The 21,319-nt window shown below is 39.1% G+C and overlaps 1 protein-coding gene across 1 annotated transcript in view; it reads right to left on the bottom strand.

Moving 5' to 3' along the window:
- Window positions 1-73: 73 nt before the first annotated feature.
- The window catches only part of RMND5A (required for meiotic nuclear division 5 homolog A), a 24,150-nt gene continuing 2,904 nt past the window's right edge, over window positions 74-21,319 (bottom strand). The window contains exons 2-9 of the mRNA XM_056490877.1: window positions 19,280-19,422; window positions 13,978-14,112; window positions 13,721-13,821; window positions 8,934-9,100; window positions 8,081-8,246; window positions 5,459-5,561; window positions 3,286-3,440; window positions 74-1,804 (exon numbers count right to left, since the gene is read on the bottom strand). Coding sequence (XP_056346852.1) covers window positions 1,741-1,804; window positions 3,286-3,440; window positions 5,459-5,561; window positions 8,081-8,246; window positions 8,934-9,100; window positions 13,721-13,821; window positions 13,978-14,112; window positions 19,280-19,422 — 1,034 coding nt within the window. The 3' untranslated portion in view covers window positions 74-1,740. The remainder of the gene's footprint in view (window positions 1,805-3,285; window positions 3,441-5,458; window positions 5,562-8,080; window positions 8,247-8,933; window positions 9,101-13,720; window positions 13,822-13,977; window positions 14,113-19,279; window positions 19,423-21,319) is intronic.

Genomic DNA, 21,319 nt, shown 5'->3' with positions numbered 1-21,319 from the left:
GACCCAAAGCATAAAGCAATTCCAGTCAAAATAAAATATTAAAAGCAATTTCAGCAAGACTAGGAAACCTACATGGAAAATAATATCCTCACCCGTTTATTGTTGATTTTACCACTTGGTAACGCGGCTGTTTGGAACTCAGTGTGAATACAATGTTAAGTTTTGCAGAAAATCACACACCTGTATTTTTTTCACATGTATCAAACACATCTGAAGTTTAAAATTTGTGTGCCTTGACTCGCTCCTCATTTATAATGTCTCTGTAGGTTTGTCCATTGTCACTGATCCCATAAGAGTCCGACTCAGTCTCTCCAGACAGGTGACAGACAAATTCAAAAGGTGTAGATTTCCCAAAGACGGTCTTCTCTGTAGTGCATTGTGCTAGTGCATTCAACCAGTGTGTCAGTGTTCAACCAGACAAGCTTGGGGTTGGTTGGTTGTTGTTTTTTAACTACACAATACAGAAATATAATTTTACATGTAGCTTTGCATGCCTTATGGCTGCTTGCCCTACTATAGGACAGTGCAATAAATACAAATATATGCACACTAAAAAAGATTTAACTGCCGTGATCTACGTCTCCTTTATGAGTACAAATTTACCTAGTCAACAATATGACAAATTTAGCAGAGAAAGTGGCAATGGCAGTAATATTCTACTACAAAAACAAGGCTAGAAGCGAAGTGTTCTCAAGCTACAGAAAACTTGCTACCTCCTAATATATGATGTAGGGCCCAGTTCTGCAAAGTGCAGTCATGATCAGTAGATTGCATCAGAACATGCTTTTCCCCCCATTTAACAATGAATACTTCTACAATTTATTTGGTTTTGATAACTGTTTATAAATAGCACACTATAATGACTATTAAACTATACAGCAACATGACATTTATAGCCTAATCCTGAATACAAAGTTCAAAGAACATGACTACAAAGGCCAGAGAGCAAATGTCATCAACTAAAAGCATTTCCACTTCAGAATTTATTGAATGTTCTCTTACACAAACACTTCTCCATCGTGAATCCAGAGGAACAGGATTTCCTATTCCCTCTCTGCCCCAGTAGTAGTTTAGCCACACATCACCCTTATAAATTAGTGATGGATTTCAACAGGTAGCCCCTTGGGGCTATATATTTTATATACTTTATATATATGCACATTTACTTTGAATTCTATGTAAAAGTTGAAAAAATGTTTGAAAGAAAAACTCAGAATATATCACAGCATTTTCAGCGAAAAAAATACAAATTAGTTTTATAACGACTATTCAATTTATCAAACTTTTGTTTCTGAAGTATTTACCTTTAATTATGTACACATTACAGGAAATAAAACTTTGTCCACAAACATTCTCTAAGATGACAGTTATCAATAAAATGATAGAATAATAGCAGGAAGAATATTAAACAAATGGGGGTGATCAATTTCTGCTTTTAAAAAGTAAAAAGTCACCATATAATTAAGTACAAAAACCTGCATTGAATGACAACTGCTGGTGTAGTAACTTGATCAGGTATGGAGACCAAGAGTATAGTAAAGCCCTATGGTAATAGTATTTCTGTAGCATTTCCACTTGGTATGTATATACTAAATGTTGGCAAAGTTTCTGTAGCATTAGCTTATACAAACATAGGAGTCCTCAGTCTGCTGCATAAAAGGGAACAAGAGTGTTTTAATTCTCCTGAAATGCACCTGAAATCCAGAGTGTCACTTACAAACTGCATAATGAAACTTTTCTTCAGAAAAATATCTGTTTGGCATCTCCAGGGCTCTGTTCCATTGGACAATAGGGGCATTTTAACCTGGGGACAAAGAAAACGTGTTAGAACTGGGGCAATGTGTGACAACAGAGTATTAGAGGTGTTGAGTTTACCCCCTCTAGCAGGAAACAATTGCACTCTTAAGCCCCAACACTTTACTTGCCTCCACTAAAAGTCACCTTTAACTGAGAGAGAACTTAACATGCTTTTCCTTCTAGTTATAGTCTCACCTTTCACCCACAAGCCCCTGAATTATTAGATTATCATAAAGAGCAATTTCTCTGTAGTTATTATTTCTACTTCTGGATTTGCTTGTTGCATTTTAGAATCACAGAATGGTTTGGGTTGGAAGGGACCTTAAAGACCATCTCATTCCAACCCTGCTGCCATGGGCAGGGATACTCTCCACTAGACCAGGGTGCCTGGAGCCCCATCCAGCCTGGCCCTGCAGTATTTTTAAATCAGCTGGTAGCTTTCACTGTGGCTTCCTCAATATCCAGCTCATTTTAGTGTCTGGCTCCCAAAATACTCTGATTTTCCAATCCACTTAGATCAGCTCCTGCAGGCAATGACTGAAAGGTCAGCCAGGTCTCCACTCATACAATCCCACCTACCTACAATATTTCTTCTTTTTGAAGAAATTGATTCTTTTTAGAAGCATTGACCCATTTTGCCCCCATCTTATATGTCTGGGCATTTTACTTTCTTCCCCCACCCACCCCTCCACAGTTAATATTGTCAGAGCTGTGCTGTCAGTAAAACTGATCAATGAAAGCACCAGGAATGAGTGATCATGGACAGGAATGATGTAGCAGCAAGTTTACTGCTTAAAATGGCTAAAGTCACCCACAAAGGCATCCCTTAAGGCTTTTCTAACAGGGAACAGAATGCAAACATCACTTGACATTTCCATTCATAGCCTCACTTATTTTCACACTGGATTTCCCAGAATGACTTACAGCTCTAAATTAAGCTGACAGCCTCTACAGAAGCTGTATATATTCAATGCAAATAACTACAGCTCTTCCTCAAGAAAATCTGTATAGATTTCTCCCTTCCATTTCCTGCTTCCCAAAAGCCTGAAGCACCCCACAGATATCTAAGAGGAGTATTTCCACAGTTATAATTCTTCTCCTTGCTCAATTACTAAGCCATATTTCCCCCAGAGGTTTTATTTTGTTTTTAAAGAGATTTTTCATGCATTACTAACCTTGCTCCCAAGGAAAAACTGTGTGTGTAAAGCCTTCCAGTTTGAATTTAAGACAACACAATGGTGGTTACACGAAAAATTACTCTGCTCACTGCATTCCTTCATGCAAGCTCAGTTCCAACAACATCAGAGGGTTTATTATGCTTTTCTCCAGTGCATCAACCCAGCTTATCCAGCTTGCAAGCCATTCTCCAAGATTAACAAGCTTCCACCTATCACATAATTATGGCCTCAGTTTTCCCAAAATACACTATTCTAGTCTTAAGATTTGTCCTTGTCTGTATGTTGTTTAAAATAAAAGAATGGTACTTACTTGCTGCCATTAAACATTTTATTCAAAGCATCTCTGGATATAATATGACCACAGACTAATTTCATAGGTGGATTATTATCTGTTGTTTGCTGACGAAGAATGGGACAGGCAAATATTGAATGATACCAGCACTTTTTACCAAGGTCCACTTCAATCTGTGAAAGAAAGTAACACAAAAATTTATCTTGGGAAATTACATTTCCAGATAATTATCCCCTTAGGTCATGGCCTTTACTTAACAGACTTCACAAAATTCAGCTGTGAAAGCAATAAAATCCATTGTGTGGATGCCTGACAATTTCCCAGCCAAAAATACTTAATTGTCATTTTAAAATAGTGATTTATGTTGGGGATGGGGAATAACAACAAAACAGCACATTCTTCCAAGGTTCAAGTGCAAATTTTGTTGCAGATCTATGCCCCGGCAGGAAAACGGTGCTGGTGACCCAACAACATTTTCTGGAAATCACTGGCTAGAAATAAAAAGTAGTTTATAGATTTCATTTTACGGGGAAATTAAAAAAGAAAAAACCTGTGGATTGACTATATTAATGATTTACAGCTTCTTGAAAGACTCTGCCAACAGCTACATGTCATGTGAATAATCAAGTATACCACAAACACTAATTTTCAGCACCAACACAGAAAATACTTGTGCAGCACAACTCTTGTCATGAGGACAAAAATTATTTCAGAAAGGGACATGTAACAGAGAATAACAGGTTTGTGACTTCAGTAATTAACTGACAACTACAAAAAAATCACACCATGTGTACCTAAAGCACCTGCTCTGACCAGTCCTCTGTTCCAAAGGTTTAACCTTCAACAAAACCTGACAATGTGACCTTTTCATGCTAGTTAATCTGTCTTTACACAATGAATATAAGGTTTCCTACCCCCATACTGCCTTAGTAGAGCACACTAGAGACCTTCAGTTTAGAAAATGCAAGGAGACACACGTGTATTATTAACCAATTTGCCTCAGACAGCAATCTTTTTCCAAATGCTCCCTAGCTATTCATTCCTGGCTGGACAGCAAGGCAGGAATCTGTCACACTCTGAGGTTACACTCTCAGCATTACAGAAAACACAGCTGGGAGAAAACTCAGCACTCATCCTTACTCTATAAATGAATCTCTTCCAGCTGCAGTCGAAGAGGCTAATTCAGTTCACGCCCGGTTTGCACTAAATAAGTTTCCTTTCCAAATCAGGAGCAGGTCACTGGAGAGCTGCACAAGCTTGGTAAGAGCTATAAAGGGAAACTGGGGTTTCATAACAACTGAACTTCATTTCAGCTGATATAAATGAGATGTGCTGGAAGCATAATGCACTGGGTCCCAATTCCCGTGTCCCCAGATGCAGCACTAATTCTTTCATCTCTGTCTGCCTGATAAAGAGCCACTGCAAAGCAAGCCCTGGACTGAGCTCAAGCCTAGCTAGGGGAAGTTAATGTTTCTCTGTGGGATCCATTTTCTTTCCAGTTATACAGAGACATCTCTGGGTAAGTAGAAAGTGAGAGCATCAGTTTCTTTAAGGTCATTTATCAAAGACCTTTTCAATACAAAAGGGGATAACAAATGAAAGGGGGAGCAACAAGCAAAACCTGATGGACAAAAATAATGGAGATAATAACAAAAAACAACCTAGACAGATCATCAAGAAACCAAACCTGGACTTTGCAACAGACACAAATCTAAGCCTGAGGGTCTCTGAGGAAAGGGGATCAGTAGAACTGTATAAACTGTAGGAGGAAGGACACTGCTGTGGAACAGCTGGAAAAGGGTATAAAAGGGGATAGGAGGGCCATGCTGAATTGAGGATCCACAAGCACCTGTTTGCTTTGAATCTGCCTTCACTGGTGAATGTCAATCATTTCAAGCCAAGGAGAAGGAAGGGATTTTGGCTGTCTGTACCTGTGTTTTAGGTGAGTCCTGTGTGGGAGCTGCTGAGGGCAGTGCTGTGTCTGGGGCAGCCTGTGCGGCTGGTTGGGTCAGTCTGGGTGTGTGGGGCTGTCTGTGAGCCCCAGGGCTCTGTGCAGCAGAAAGCCCCAAGCCCCAGAGCTGCTGGAGGCAGTGGCCATGCAAAGCATCCCATAACATGCAGCACAAAAGAAACCTGAAAACAGCATTTGCCATTAGAAATCTGCCCCAGGGGTAGCTCAGCACCCACTCACCGGGAGTTCATCCTTCTGGTTCCAAACCCCAGTGCACTGCCTCTGCTCAATAACTGCCTTGATATTGATTAGAGCTGGTAGTGCTACACAACCTGCTGAAAAACTGCAGAAAAAGGACATGTTAATATAAGGTACATGTTAGGAAACATTTCACATTTCTATTTTAAAGGTTAACTAGGACACAAGGTTTTTGTATCTTTTCATTTACATCTTGTTATACTTGGAAGGAGCTTAGAAGTACAGACAAGCAAGAGTTTTGGGGCAGGTTATCAGTTATCCATGTATTTAGGCTGAGGCCCTCAGGTACTACATTTTGGACAGAAAACAACAGTTAATCCCTCCTCTGAGATTCATAATTAATTGATTCTTCTACCACCTACTTTGATTTTGAGCTGTACAGGAGGAAGACATCACTTTACATACAGGAGGCTGCTCTCAGCTGTGGTGGAGTATGTGCAACCTAAGTGTTTCCATGTAATCCACAAGAACATACAACCCATAATCCTTTAATTACACATAATTACCATGTAAAGAAACGTGCCTTTCCACCTTCACCTTAAAACAAGAAAAGAAATGCAGAAAAAGCAGGTAGGTAAGGAAAAGAAGGAAACCAGGGCCTGTGACAAGAACAGCAGTAAAAACAGCCCAAAGTCTGTCCCAACAAACAGTTCAGCCTCCTCTGGGATTTACCCACTAGCAGAACTTAGCACATTATTTGGAAACATTTCAGTATTTTACAAAAGAAAGTATGACACAGATTTCACAAATTAACAGATGATTTGATGGATTTAAATCTAATGACAATGCTGGAAATCACCAGCAACAGGATTTGAACTTGCTACCAGTCTGTGCTGTTTGTTTGGCAGATTATTTTACTATTTGTGCAAGTTTTGTTGTCTACATAAGTTATGCCTTTCCTCTTTGTGAAACCTGTGGATCCCTTGCCTAAGCTAAATATATATATATATATATATATAAATTATCTCTCGCCTCCAGGTGGCCATTTTAACCCTTACACTTTGCTTTTTTGTTAATTCAGCCCTGAGTGTAACATGTAACTTGTGTTAACCCTGTGAAAAGTCTAACAAATAGTATTTGTGTGAAAACATCTCTGAAGAGCCATTACAGAATGAAAAACCCAAGTAAATAGTAAATTCAAATTCCTGTAGTCCTTCAAGACCCCTATCCACAACACAAGAGGATTTCCACTGTCCCCACATAATAACACAGGCCATGAGGCCTGCACAGGATTAGATAAATATTGCAGAAGCCAATCAGCATTAAAAAAGTGCCTGCTACTCATGTTCCAGAAAGCAAAATATTTTACAGCAGGGATTTCACTTCAAGCCTGTTTAATTCCTAAAGGATCTGCAGCACTCCCAAGGTCACACCAGTTTAGAACAGTCTTGTTTATGACAAAAGCATCAATACCACCTTACAGTAAACACATTTCAGCACAATCAATTCCACAACAGGAGCAGAGCAAATGTCCAACCAGACCAAACATCAGTAACAGGGATTTTTCACTTCACCAAAAATCTCTTGGCCATTTGATCTGAAAACTGCATTGCAGCATCAGTGCATGAGCAATGAAAATCTAAAGGACTGTTATTTATTTGAATGAAACAAGAGGAAGAAGAAAGCCAAAACTCAAAGATTTAAGCTCTAAATACCTATAAAACACTCCAAATAGAACTTGAAACTTTATTGTCTGAAGTTCTCCCTTTGTTGTTTCTGTTGTATTTTGTGACTGAGGTACAAACAGGAAAAGTAGAATGCTTGACAATGTGAGAGCTCTAAATCAAGCACAGAAGTTTAACAATAGTGAATGGAAACAGTAAAAAGAAAAAATAAAGCCAAAACAAACAAACCAAAAGAAGAGGAAGTGAAGCTTCTGCTAAGTACCAAATCCAGCCTAGAAAGATACATATAATTTATTTTCCATTTAACATTTTGAATTAAAATTAAAACATCAGGGGAGTGTACTGGGGGAACTGACATGCAAAGGCTAAATAGCATCTAATCTGTTTTATCTTCAAAGAAACTAGAAAGAGATTAGGTTGGGTATTCTTCATATTTCCAACAGCCTCCTACAGATTTGCATTTTGTCAGATTAGCTACTGAGCTTAAAAGTGCCTCTTTCTTCTTTGCAAAAGAGACCCAGCAGACAATTTGGAAATTTTAGCAACTGAAACCGCAACATAACTGTTAAGCATTCTTCTAAGAAAACCAGTAATGTGTAGATTAAAAAGCAAAATTATCAAATGCTGATGGAATCATGGCCACATTTTCACGGTTATTTTTCAGCTGCACAGCAGGGACAGTTGTCACATTTGTTGTGGGAATAACTGGCCGATTGCCAACCTCATCTTTCACAGTTATGTCTAAACTACGGAAGATAAATTTCATCCAGGAATGCTTCCTCTAGAGCTGCAGTGGTACAGGCTAAAGCCCAGCACACAGGAACCTCTGGTTTTTAATGTCTCCAGATCTTGTTAATTATAACTACACTCTGTATTTAATGCAAGCTAGATGAGACTATTCAAAAGTCATTTCTTTTGTCCTCGACAAGAAACAGGAACCAAAAAAAGGTCTGAAAAAAGCAAGAGAAAAGCAGCATACCTAACACTGAGAGGAGATTCAACTGAGAGGCCCAGGAGAGCACAGGCATCCCTTGTGAAGATGTCACAGATGTCAGCCCACTGGTTTGCATCCAGCAGGTGAACGTACGGGGAGTTCTCGATGCCTTGCCGCAGGTACACCAGGCTGCCCATCAGAACCTGGATATCTGGGAGGGACCAGGAACACCAGAGTTTGTCCAACAAACCACACATTGTGTCTCCAGCTGGAGCTTTCTCAAGGAAAAACATCCTCACCTCCACAAAAATCAATTATAGCCATGACAGCCAGGAGAGCTCCACTCCTGCTACTTTTTTGGCTGGGGAGTTGCCAGGGTGTGCTGCCTGGGAATTTGCTTCTAGCAGTTTTACTTTTTTTTTTAAGCTTTGTGGCATACAAAGTACCCTAAAAAATAGGCTTTGTTGGATTCAGCTTGAGATGGTTCATTTAACTCACATGTTCTCCATTTTTCAAAAGTTTAATTCCTCTTTGTATTACCCCACGCAGCAGAAAATAGCAGATGACTATTCCAAGAACATTCCTCTGCATTTTTAGCACTTTACTCTGGCAGCAGGCCTATTCTAGATGCAATCTACATTTTATTTAAAGAGTCAAAACCCTTAAATTTAAGTAAATGTGCAAACATTTTGATATTCTTTTTAAGCCCTCTTAAAAAAGAAAAAATAAGGTAATTCTAATTGTAAGGATTTTTCTTTTACATGATAAATCCAAAAAGAAGCAGCTTTTAACAAATAGAAAATCATGGAGCAAAACATATTTGGAACATGATTTATGTTTTACTACAAGGTGCCATATCCCAATGCTTTAAATCCCCTTAATGTCACCAAAAGCTTACCTTTCTGATGATTTAGGGCAAATGGCTGGAAGTTTTTTGCATACTGAAGTGCTTCTCTTTGATTTGCTGTTCCACCCATCAATAAACTAATGAAATATAATCTGTGCAGTTTAAATTCCAATGAACTGTTCTGTGCCATGAGCATCTCTCTGTTGGATACCGCCCACCTGCAGGAGAGGAGGTACAATGGGAGGTGACACAGGAGTAATTAAGTGTCAGCCCACACCACATGAAATCATTGCAATTATCTATTATCTACCATCTATTTCAAGGAAAGTGTCACTGTTCCCTGAACTTCTGAGAGCCTCTACAGAGCACAGAAAATGGCAAGGCCCTTCACAAGTAATGGAGCTGCACAGGGCGCATAAAATGTGGATGATGTTAATTCTGGTGCTGCTGTAAAGGTTAAGCACTGCAAAATTCAACATTCACTGGCTGAAAGGCAAAACTAAATTAGGCACAATATAAGGCAGAAATAGCTCAAGTCTATTGTATTTCAATTAATAGCACTCTGAATCTTAAGAATTACTGACAGTTCTTCAGCTTCATGTCAAGAAGTTTGACCAAGAACATTTCCCAACATCCTCATTCACCAAACATGTTCAAGCCACTATGTTTGTGTGTGGATCTGTTGCCCTGGAGAGGGGAATTGCATCTATGGGACCTCAAAGACAGATTATCAAGATCTCACAGTGGGGGAAGGGAAATCAGTTGAAATATCATATTTTACCCCGCTGAAACTTTACTTTCTCTGTTATTTTCAACTTGGACAATAAAAATATTTCTCATTTTCTGTGTCTCATTCACCATGACAACACTAATGTTTGGCTCCTAAATAATATGAAAGAATTCTTAAACATACATAGAGTAAAATGAACCAAATTTTTTAAAGCATTTTATACAAGTTTTTCTTTATTATTTAGAATCTATCCATCCCTTTCTTGTTTTTTTTTTTTTTGGAAGGTTTTTTTGGTGCTGGTCTTTTTTTCTTTAATTCTGTTTAGTCAGGTCTAAATCAATCTAATCTTTCTCTTAAGAACCTCAAGTTTCAATGTTCTCCAGTACATCTGTTTCTCATTAGTGTTAATTAGTTCAGCTATTTTCACTGTGGGGGCCCTATTAAGCAAAAAGCTTTTCACTTTTTAGCAAGGAAGTGAGGAAGTCTGTGTTCCTTAAAAAAAACAGGGTATCTGAGGCTTCTTTTCAATCAATACTAAAATGAGAAAATTAAGCATTCTTACTGTATTGGGAAGGCTTTCAAACCAAGTCAGCCTTCTGCATTAGGATGTAGCATTAATGAGCAAGTATCCACTTTCAATTTGTTGTGGTGGAAGTATCAGGAGTCTGACTTCACTGGCAAGACTTTGTAAAAACACAGTAACCTTTCACTAGGAAACAGTGAAAAATGGAGCCTTTGAACTAAGAATAAGCCCTACTGTCCCCAGTTTCAGGCAGTTTCAGATTTTCCTGAATCTCCACCAGGAAGGAGTGAAGAGCACACTCACTAACCATGGGTGTTGAATGGGTTTTGGGGTGGTTTTGTAAGTTTTGGGGGGGCAGGGGTTTAACTGTATTTTTATGATCAGTGCACAGTTTAAACAGGGTATTATGGCAGCAAAGTTCAATTCCAGCTACAAAAACAAGAGCCTGAAGTTAAAAACTATGGACTAATAAGCAGATGAAGGCCAAAAAATTATTATAAATAAACAGTAAGACTAGTCCACAGTGCCATCAATGAGGTATTAATCTCTATTGCATCAAAGAGCCTCCATCCTCTCCCTGCCAATATTTGCACCCACATGACAGAGTACTTCATCTTGCTGAGGTCGAGTCTATTTTTCCAAATTAGCTTTTAGGCAGGCTTTCCATTTTTAGGTTTTGAGTGGCAGCACAGATTTGTATCAAAAGAAAGCAAGCACAGAGGCAAGGCCTGAGGTGCTCAGTCTGGGACATGCTGTTCCTATTTCCATCAGGAAAACAAAAAACCAGCAAGGGAGGTTTAAAACACTCAACCTGCATATTCTCTGCAACTGTCCAAAATTATTAGTAATCACCTGTCTTCCTACCTCTTCTCAAAATGACACTCAGTGTTTTCACTTCTGAGACTCAAATCCATCTGAATTTTTTTAAAGTTTACACTGTACTTTACAAACCACGAGTACATAGGACTCTCTTGAACTCCCACTTGGGATTTAGATGTTAAAATTAATTTAACAAAGCCTACTAAAGATTAAATTACATTTAAATCATACCCCAAGGATCCAGTAAATATCAGGACCTGTGAATCTTGCTGTTTGAGAAGAGAGCACCTCTTTTCCAAATTACAGCCAAAGCTGTGAACCTCCAAGTCCTTTCCACCAAGACCTCACACGGGGCCCAACCTGGGCGCTGATAAATAACTGGATTTCCCTTCCCATCACCCAACTACAGTCAGTCAAGTCATTAAAATTAATGGGATCTTGCAGGCATACAGAGATTACACAGCTCAGACTGCAAGGCCAGACTAGGCCTCTACAAAAGTCAACTTCCACACCCCACAAGAAAAAACAAAAAAGTCATGGCCAGTCCCATTCTACTCAACCTGAAAGGTTGTATTTTTAAGGGCTGAAATTTGTATTAGAATGAAAATCGGGATCACAAATATGGTTAGGGTATTTTTTTCTTTTTGAGACACAAATACTAATTTCCATCACCTCAGCAGGGCTTTGAAAGTCTTTTTGTAAAGTCATTAACCTGACAACTCCCTTCCCTTGGCAGTGACCAGGAGCCACCTGTGTGTGTTTTGTTTCCAACACAGTGAAGTTGACAACAAGCAGAGAGTGCTGGCAGAGCCAGAGAGACTGGTTGCCTTTTAATCCCAGCTTTTCACAATTTTGCATGGATAAAACCTGCTATACTACACTTCCTGGTTCAGAAGACTGTAATTAATCATCCTTGTGTGACACTTTGCTTCAACACCACTGTCAGCAGCCTGACCCTGCAATGGGCCAATCTGGGGCTGCTTGGTGCTGAAGCTTTATTCACTGATGCCAATTTTAGCCCAAGGAGCACAATGCCACTTTCTCTCTCTGTCATATGGAGGCCATTCACACAGCAGTGGTTTCTTATCCCTCCTCCTGAACACTTGTGTCTGCCAGGAAATAAAAGGGAAATACCTTCACAAGCATGAGCAGCTCTCTGGGATAACTGGGCAGTTAATGCACTGGTTACCTCCTCAACCACAGAGTTCAAACCATGGCATTTTGTCACATGGTGATCATCCTCCCCAAGAGCCATGGATTTACATCAGCAGCATCACTGCAAATAAGGCCCCTCTGTGCCCAGCAGCAGCCAAGAGAGGCAGACAGTTTTGCACTGTCCAGTTTAAACAGAATAAACATTATACACAGAAATAAGACGGGGAGGGGGGAGACCAACACGCAAACTGTGCTGACAATGCACCCTATTGTCTGCCCATTCAGCTGGAAAATAAAAATTCCTCTGAGGGACAACCATGCCTTCTCCTTTGTTTGAAAAATATTTAACACATTGCAGAAACTACATGATACAACTCAGCAGCAATGAGTAAGGCCTAAAGCACTGCAAACTAGAGCTGAAATGAATTTAGAGATTTCAAGGAAACAGTCATAACAGCAAGTTACTGTTCCTCAGGGATTATCCTTCACAACAGCTCTGTTATTATTTGAACTACAAGATACATGTGGTGTAGCTGACAGTAAATCTTGTTTCAGTTGTAATATCAGTGTTGCTTCCCTTCAATTAGCCAATTCAACAGCAATAAACCACCCCAGCTTTCCACCTGTGTGATTAGATTCAAAGACCAACTATTTAGGTCAAACTTTGCATGACCCAGAGGCATTACCCAGGATTTAGTCGATGAACATCAGGGTTTGAATATCAGAGTGTCCCTGCACTTAGTTTAGATGCCAGTAGGTGCTCAACTGACTCACCTATGTTGGTTCATGTAAAAGGGAAAAGAAAATGTTGTTAATATGAAAATGTATTTAACTGGATAATGCAAAAAATTCTATCTCAGGTATATGACTTATGCTCTGGAATGAAAGACAAATTTTGAATTTGTTTTGGTTTCACTGTTTTTTAGTTTTAAGAGGTCACTTTAAAGTGGTTAGGCTGTTTTGTTTGGCTGGGTTTTTTTTGTGTTTTGATTTTTTTTCTTACATTTGAGATCAGCCTAAGCTTAGAAAAGTTTAAAAAAAAAAAAAAAAAAAACGAGAATCAGGGGGTTTCAGGAGTTTCAGGAGGTTTCTCATTATTTTGTTCAGGAGGAATCTCATTAACAAGTGCCACTGCCAGCCCCAGGCTCTTTCCACCCTCTGGTCCCTTGTCTGGAAAGGGAGGGTGACTGGAGGACAAGTGAGAACTTTGATCCCAAGTCAAGTTCTGCTCACCCCAAAGCCTTCACGGTAACCAACACCTTTAATAAGCCCTCTTATCCTTCACAATGGAACCTCTAAAATAAGGTTTACTAATGATCCAGCACAAGGTCAAGCACCATCATTGGCTAACAACACTTCCTCCAAGTGATGTTTCTTCCTTAAAGCAGTACAAGTGATTAAAGTGAATCCTTAATCTAAAAAAGAGAATCTTAGTTAACCACTTCCCATGGGGAGTGACATGGGATAGAAAAGGAAAGATCCATTCAGTAACTGCTCCTCTCAAAGCAGGGACACATCAGAATATACCAAAGAGAGTATTGAAAGTGAAACACTAAAGAACTTTTAAAAGCATTTTTTTAAAAAATGAGGAAAATAAATTAGTAGACTCACTCTAGTGCAGGTCTCAAAACTCTAACTTTTAATGCTTCCAATATTCGATTTAACTCCACAAATGGTTCTTTTTGACTCTGATCTATTGATAGACCAGATTCCTGAAAAGAAAAAAAAAAAGGCACTTTTTAGTTAAAGCATGAAAAACAATGGGTTATCTGACAGTTTAAAAATTCATCTGAAACTCTCAAATGAGAAAGCTGACAAAGCTTCACCTTCCTCAGTGGATAACCTTCAACATCCACACTTGCTGTTACCTGACAAAGCTCCTCGGCTACATCCAGCATTCCCTGCCTGAAGAAGTGCTCCACCATCACCTCATTGAGGATCCTCTGGCTGTCAGCCTGCCAGCACCCATCTATCCCCACGCTGCTGATGTCCGAGTCAAAATTCTGAAACACACAAATTAACAGTTAATAGGCTGGAATAAATCACCCCACATCATTTTTCTTTAATTATGCAGGACACCCGTGGCTCCACCTTGATGCCTTCTGCCTATTACTCAGTTGGCCCTCAATTATCTCCAAAGTGAAATAAATATATGTCAGCTTCCTTCATTACCTCCTGTGTAGGAAGAAGAAGAAGAAATATTTTCACTTGCTTGTTTCAAGTCTGAATATTATTCATTAAAAGGAATTACACCAACAAATCACATGCCTAGCAAGAAAGTTAGAAATCTAGTTAACTAATAAAGGGGTTTCCAGCCCATGATGCATTTCTGAAGAAAGTATCTGCAGAAATGGCTTTTTCCATATGTGAAAACTGAAAATTTTAGAGAACAGAAAACAAAATCACCTACACTAGAATCAACATAGAGATGCATTGATGACTCTGTCAGTACAGCACACCAAATTGAAAGCAAAAGCTTTAACTCAAGGGTTTTTTTTTTATATATCTGGGGTGTAAGCAATGCTGAAAAAGTAAAAAGTCACTTCTCCCCACACCCAAACAATGAAATTCAAATCTCTGATGACACCAACATCCCAACAACAGGATGAACTTTGAAGACCCAAGAGGTCTTTTTCAGATCTAACCCAGATGATCCCAGTGCCACGTATTTTTAGGCCAGTGGCCTACGGACATATTCCAGGAATAACTAAAGAGATTGTCACACTGACTCCTCAGTAACACTTGGCACTGCTTGGCACTCTGCCTCTTGGCAGCAGGAGAGAAACATTTATTCTAATCCAAGATATAAACCAGGATTTTGAACTGCTAGCATGTTTTATGATCTGGGCAAGCAGGTTAATTTTAATAAAAATCCTCACCCTCTGCTTAAAACAAGCCTTTTGCAAAATAAAGAGCATAGAAGTCAGTGCATTGCTTGCTGCCTGATCTGATGACTTCAGCTCTCTCCCAAGAAGAAGCTTCAGAAATCAGAAGTTCAGTGGAAACAGCAGTGCTTCAGCTGTGGCTCTGTGGGGATCCACAGCCCTGCACAACATGGGAACACCAGCCTCACACAAACACAGGCTTCTGTCACAGCAGGCAGGGCAGATAACACCCAGCTGGCACCAGCTATCTCCCCAGCTTCACATTGCACCTTCCTGTTACTCACCACTTACTAATTTCCTTCATCAGCACCTCCACGTCCCCTTTGATGCTGCTCTGTGTCATCATGAAAAAGGGGCAGCCTTTTCATCCCAGAACACACAGCTCCAAAGCCACTGCTTCCCTCAGGGCTCTCAGCAAACTTTCAGTAAACATTAACCTTAGTCTAGCAAACTGACTTTTCCATCTTTCTGAGACAGTGGAGTGAGGTGAGTATTTAAATTATTGCCATTGATTCATGTCTCACATTTAATAACATTTTCACTTGGATGTCTTAACCTGTAAGCTCCTTGTCATGCTGTTCACCTCTAAGGCATATCTTGAAAAACTCAAGCATCCTGAAGACTAAATAATACTGTTCTTATTTGTGCCAGCCATTCAAGTCCTTAAAGGTTTACCACCATTGCTGACTCTGCTCTCAGTGTCCAACCACCACCAGCAGGTAACACAAATCCATTAACAAAGCACTAAAGGCTATGAGACAGGATTCAGAATGCACAAGCTTGTTTCTGTTACCTAGCTTCCAGGGTGGAGATCACCATTGATCTAAAAATAATTGATTATAAGTTATTCTTCATGCAATTCCAAGTCCTAGTAAGGATATAACCCCCTAAGCAGAAACTGTATCTTCTGGACAGTTACCAACAGTAAAGCTGCACCTATGCCTCAAACACTATCACATCATTCTCAATGCTTGGGGGCAGAGGTGGTGGAACTAATTATCTCAGTGCTCTCACAAAATGCTCATTTTCTTCTGAAACAGCAAACCTACCAGCTTTGTGAATCTTTACAAAACCCCACCATTAGATCTTATCAAGTCCCATCATTCAACCTGAGGATGTCAGTCATTCTCTGACCAGCCCAGTCTTGACCAGGTCCTCATTTCAATAATTTTTTTTAGTTTGTTTTAAAATATTCTGAGGTCTATGCTATATGTAGGATTCTACAGCTCTGCCTCCTCTGGGTCCCAAGGAGCTTCAGGAACTGACTGCACAGATTAGAGTGAGTGACTGCCACATGTCAGAAAAAATTATCACTTGCCTGTGGCTTATATATTTCACAGCTGTCACACATGTAGGATGTGCTGGTGACTGCAACCCTCAGTTTTGTTTTGTAAATGCTAACAGTATGGTAACTGACAGCACGTGGGGTTTAATAAGATTTCAAAAGTTAAAAGAATTTCTGTAAGTTAAAAACTCCAGAAAGCTTACAACCTGAAAAACACAAAATAACTGATATGTCAGTTAATATTCCTAAGGAACACAACTTTTTTAAAAGCTTAATTAGCAAGTCTAGGGCCAAAGTGTACAGTATTATGTGCTAAATACACCAATGATACAATGTACCAATGATACCATTACAAATAATTGCTAGAACATGATAACTTCAAGATGCTCACAAACACAAGATGAACGTTTTTAACCAACATACAGCCCTCCATGTTATTGATAACAACTGGATATGAAGAAGGATGATGATTAAGGACAGTTTTATTCCTTGGTTACTCAGTTGAGATTACTTCATGCATTCCTCCCTTCTGAATTCTAACCCAAAATACAAATAAAAAATTTGTTTATCTTCTCTGTTCAATCTGTTTATACATAAAGCTCAACTTGTGAAGACCTTTTATTTATCTAGCCTCATTCTTCACAGCAACACAATTAAATGATGCACAGTAAAGGTTTTTAGTGTGTTCAAATAGAAGTTTTTACACGAAACGAACACTAACTTAGGCAAAAGTTTGCTTTCCCAAAACAAAGACTGGATTAAAAAGTAGGCCATATAACAGATATAAAATTCAGAGGGAAAATGGAAGGAACTACCCTTTATTCCACTTACTTTCCTAAATGAAGGCATTTAACCACTACTCAGACAGATTGCTCCTAGAGGGATAACATTTACATGCTTTAAGATGAATTCAAATCACTCCAGAAGAGTGATTGATTTACAGGGACGCTGATGAATGAGCTACTTGATAATAACTTGCTGAACAACCGACTTGATGAGTTCTGGAAGCAGAGCAATTGCCAGTACAATACAGAAAAAACTGGATGCAAACATTTCCTTTCAAAGGAGAAAATGCTCTTTGGAAGAAAGGGTAGCCTTTCATGGATCAGAAGCATGCAATGCACATAGGACTGCCATGAAAAAAGGTTTAGCTTATTAGATAAACTTTCCAAGCAACACACAAAGCTCTGGCATTTCAGACTTTAAAGTATTTGATGACAAATTTGAACTTCATTTTGCTCTAAGGGTTTCTGTTTTCAGAGTGAACTCTGCAGGCAGCCAAGTCCAGGGCCCGTCCAAGTTCACAAGCAACAACTACAATAACTTAAAAACTGACCAGAGAACTTTTTATGTAGGTATAGCCCTATCCCAATACAGGAAAAAAAAGAAATTTAACCTGAAATTGCCACTGGCAGACAATACAGCAACTTCTTTCACAATCCAAACTTGCTAAATAGGAAGTGTATTGATTCTACATGCAACAGCAGCTGCCATTTGGCTGTGTCACATGAAATGGGGATCAGTACTAGCAGGTTTCCCAATCTCAAACCAGACCATTTATCCGTGCCTGAACAGGCACAGTTACTGAGATCATAAGCAGTGTTTTGGAGATGTTAATCTGTCTGTAAAATAAGTGAGGACATACATGTGACAGAAACAAAACTCCAGTCTCACAAATCAAGGCAAGAGCTGTGTGTGCTTTCTTAAATTCCAATGACTGTTTTATTTCGGAAGCAGCAATATTTTGATCAGAATGTGTTGAGAATCAATTCACTACATCAATTACACTTAATTACTACTACTGGTTTAAGCTTAAGTATATTATGGTGAAGGGATGGAGGAAGGCAATTCCAGTTTGGGACTCTGGTGCCAACAAGGATTTTGCTGGCAGGTTCCAAGTGTATTTTGCAGCAGCACAGGGAAGTTACAATAGGTACATATGGAAGATTTGCTTCAAATATTACAGTGCAGGGAAATGCTGAATTTCACCTGGATTTAACACATATTCATCTGACAAAAAGGCCTAGACTTTGGGGTATGTTTTAAAGTAGGCCCCTTAAGATACTACAGTTGGGGAAAACTAATTTAAAAAATTCCACCAAGGACATATTCAACTTGTGCTCTGAACTTCAAAGAACAACATCCTTTGTTACAAGCAGAAGTGGGGATTTGTGCAGTTCCCACTGTTTTTAATTTTTTAATGCAAACATCACAGACAATAAGTGAGATTGAAAATCCAGAGGAACAAGCACACTGCACACAGCCAGTTGAGTTCATTTCTGAAGGACTCACTGAAAAAGCCCTTCTGATACTCAACAGGAACAGAGCAGATTAATGGGATCCTTTCTACTACTTTATCAAGCAACATATTCAAAATTTTAAAAACTTATTTATTTACATCTACTGTTTTTCAAATAAAAACACTACATAAACTTAAAACAGCAGGGCAGAACACTGGAAAAACTATTTCCATGACAACTGTAACAGCAATTTGGAGATCAGACTCAAACCTAAGCTTCATTATGCTTGCAACCATTTTCTTTGGCTTGTAAGAAATGCCATCACTAATTTTTACTGAACACTTACACCCTCTCCTTACAACCTGGGGCTGTTCTATCTCAGAGGATTAAATGAAGAAAGTGTGGCTAAACTTGGAAGTGTTTTTGTACAAAGTCCACTTGCTAAAGCAGAATTGGAAAGTTTAAAAACTTAGGACAAGATTACACAGATTTATTTCAGGCTTCAAGCTGGTAATAGGGATGGAATTTTACTCTAGTTAATTGGTTTAGAAACAGCAGCAAGGATTTGAGACAGATGCATCCTTAAGCTTTGGATAACAGTGATGTGTGGATTAAAGCTATTAGTAACAAGTTTGAACTCTCCACAATAGTCAGCCAGATATAAACAAAAAATATAAGTTCCATAGACATTCTGCCTAATAATGCACACACCACACTTGTGCTATAATGTGATAATGCAGTCAAAGCACAAAATAAATACCTTATCAATGGCTTTTCCAACTCGGGATACACTGCTGTGAATGTCTTTGTGATCTGAGGCCAGTTTTTGGACTGTGTCTTTTATTCTTTTACAACACTGCGTCATAACAAGCGAAATCGTCCCCGACAAGTCCCCATCTTGATCTAGACAAAAGAGAGGAAAATTACCAACTTTGTTACAAACAAATGGTAATGTTTAATCTCTTAATATGCAACAACATCAACAAACAAAAAGTGGAATTAAAGAAATGCAATCTAGAGAGTATTTGCAAAGCAAGATCAGATTAACTGAAGGCAGGTGTACAGGAATTCACCTGTATGAAAACTCTCCTGTGGAATTAGGAATCCAGTGGAGTGCACAGTAACACTGAACAAGTGCAACAGTTTAAAAATTTAATGTAAAGGTCTCATGTGTCTCAGTCACAGCAGATGAATAAACATCTTAAAGTAACACTCAGTTCACAAATCTCTAAGAATATAACAGAAGGATACTGAAGCTACTACAGGATCAGTTTTCTTTTAGACAGCCCCTAAAGGTACATGAGAACATCATGTTTAACTTCAACAGGATGCAAGCAAAACGAGGGTGCAAGCAAAATGTGGATTAAGATGGCCCAATTCATTCTTGCCCCACAAGCCACCCACTGCTACTGGACTCTGTGTTTGAGCTGTATGAAGCTTCAGCTCCCTGACTTGTGGCAGTAGCTCTGAACAGTCTCCAACTCCCCTCAATGGATGAGAAGCAGTCCATGGAGGACCTGTGGACCTTGTTATGAGACTTATTCTCCAGAAACAGTGACATTTCTTAGCTGATGTCCAACAGGTTCACTGCTGTATGACCCATTCTGTGAAGAAAGTAATAAACAGGACAGACTTACAGGCCCCTGACCACATCACAGCACAGCTTACATCCTTTGTGCCTTGATTCAAACATCACTCAGAAGCTTGAGTCAGGAAAAAAAAATATATAGATTTTTTGGTGCTTTACTCCAGTCCTTTCTTCCCGCTTTTGATTTAAAAATACAAGAAAAATCTCCCTTCCAGTCTTACCTCTGAAGGTCTCTCTTTTCTCAAAGTTCATTCTACATGAAGAATTTTTCCTTTAGGGACACAGACTTAGCAGCCTTCCACTGCATGGGAAGACTAATTTAAGTGGAGAGCAGCTCAGAAATATCTCCCTAATATTCTAGACCCAAAACCTTCATGTGAAAAAACAAAATCCCCAAAATATCTGTTCAGAAGAAGGATTTTATGGAAAACATGTTCACTTTTTAAGTTCGTTCCTTTTTGATTTCCTATTTTAACACATCTTTGCTCTCAGCAGCATGTTAAGAGCCCAGTTTCTGGAGAGAACAAAGGGAATCTAGAAAAAAACTGCAATCATACGGAGTAGGTAATAATTTCACAGTCACTTTTTCTAAGCACTTTCCTTCTTGCACCCTCTGAATGCTGCTGCTGACACTGTCACACTGAGCCACCTCCCTTCTGACCAGCAAACAGCTCTGTCCAGCCCCAGCTGGGGAAGTTTCAACAGCATTTTTACAGCAGCCATGGGTTTTAAGAACAAAAATAAGCTTTACTATTCTTTTTTCTCCCTCCAGTCCCACAAAGCCAAGGATCATCTCCTGGGCAAAAGGCTAATGGGGCTCTGTGGTTTTTTTCTAGCAGATGAGTGAGGAGTAATAGGACTGAAACACTCACTTCAGTGATTCTATGCATTCCAAATTAAAATAAAAAATTCCACTCAGCTATTCCAAAAAGTTCATCTCCCAAAATTATTTCAAGAATAATCATTATTTCTTAGTTGCTATTACATTTTTATGACAAACACTTAAAATAACATGAAGGATCTTTAACTGTCTCATGAATTTTGCCATGGCAAAATGACCAGCCAGAGATTATGCAACAAGCAGAATGGAAATACTTCCAACAAACAGAAAGGCTAAAATGCACTTTCTGAAAGCCATTAAGCTAAAACCAAAACAACCCACAAGGGTGCCTGCTTTTACCCCAAGCAAAGAAGTGAATTATTGGCCCCTGA

Source organism: Oenanthe melanoleuca, chromosome 4 (genome assembly GCF_029582105.1).
Source record: "Oenanthe melanoleuca isolate GR-GAL-2019-014 chromosome 4, OMel1.0, whole genome shotgun sequence".
In the NCBI taxonomy this organism is placed as follows: Eukaryota; Metazoa; Chordata; class Aves; order Passeriformes; family Muscicapidae; genus Oenanthe; species Oenanthe melanoleuca.
This window is presented reverse-complemented; position numbering and strand designations above follow the sequence as displayed.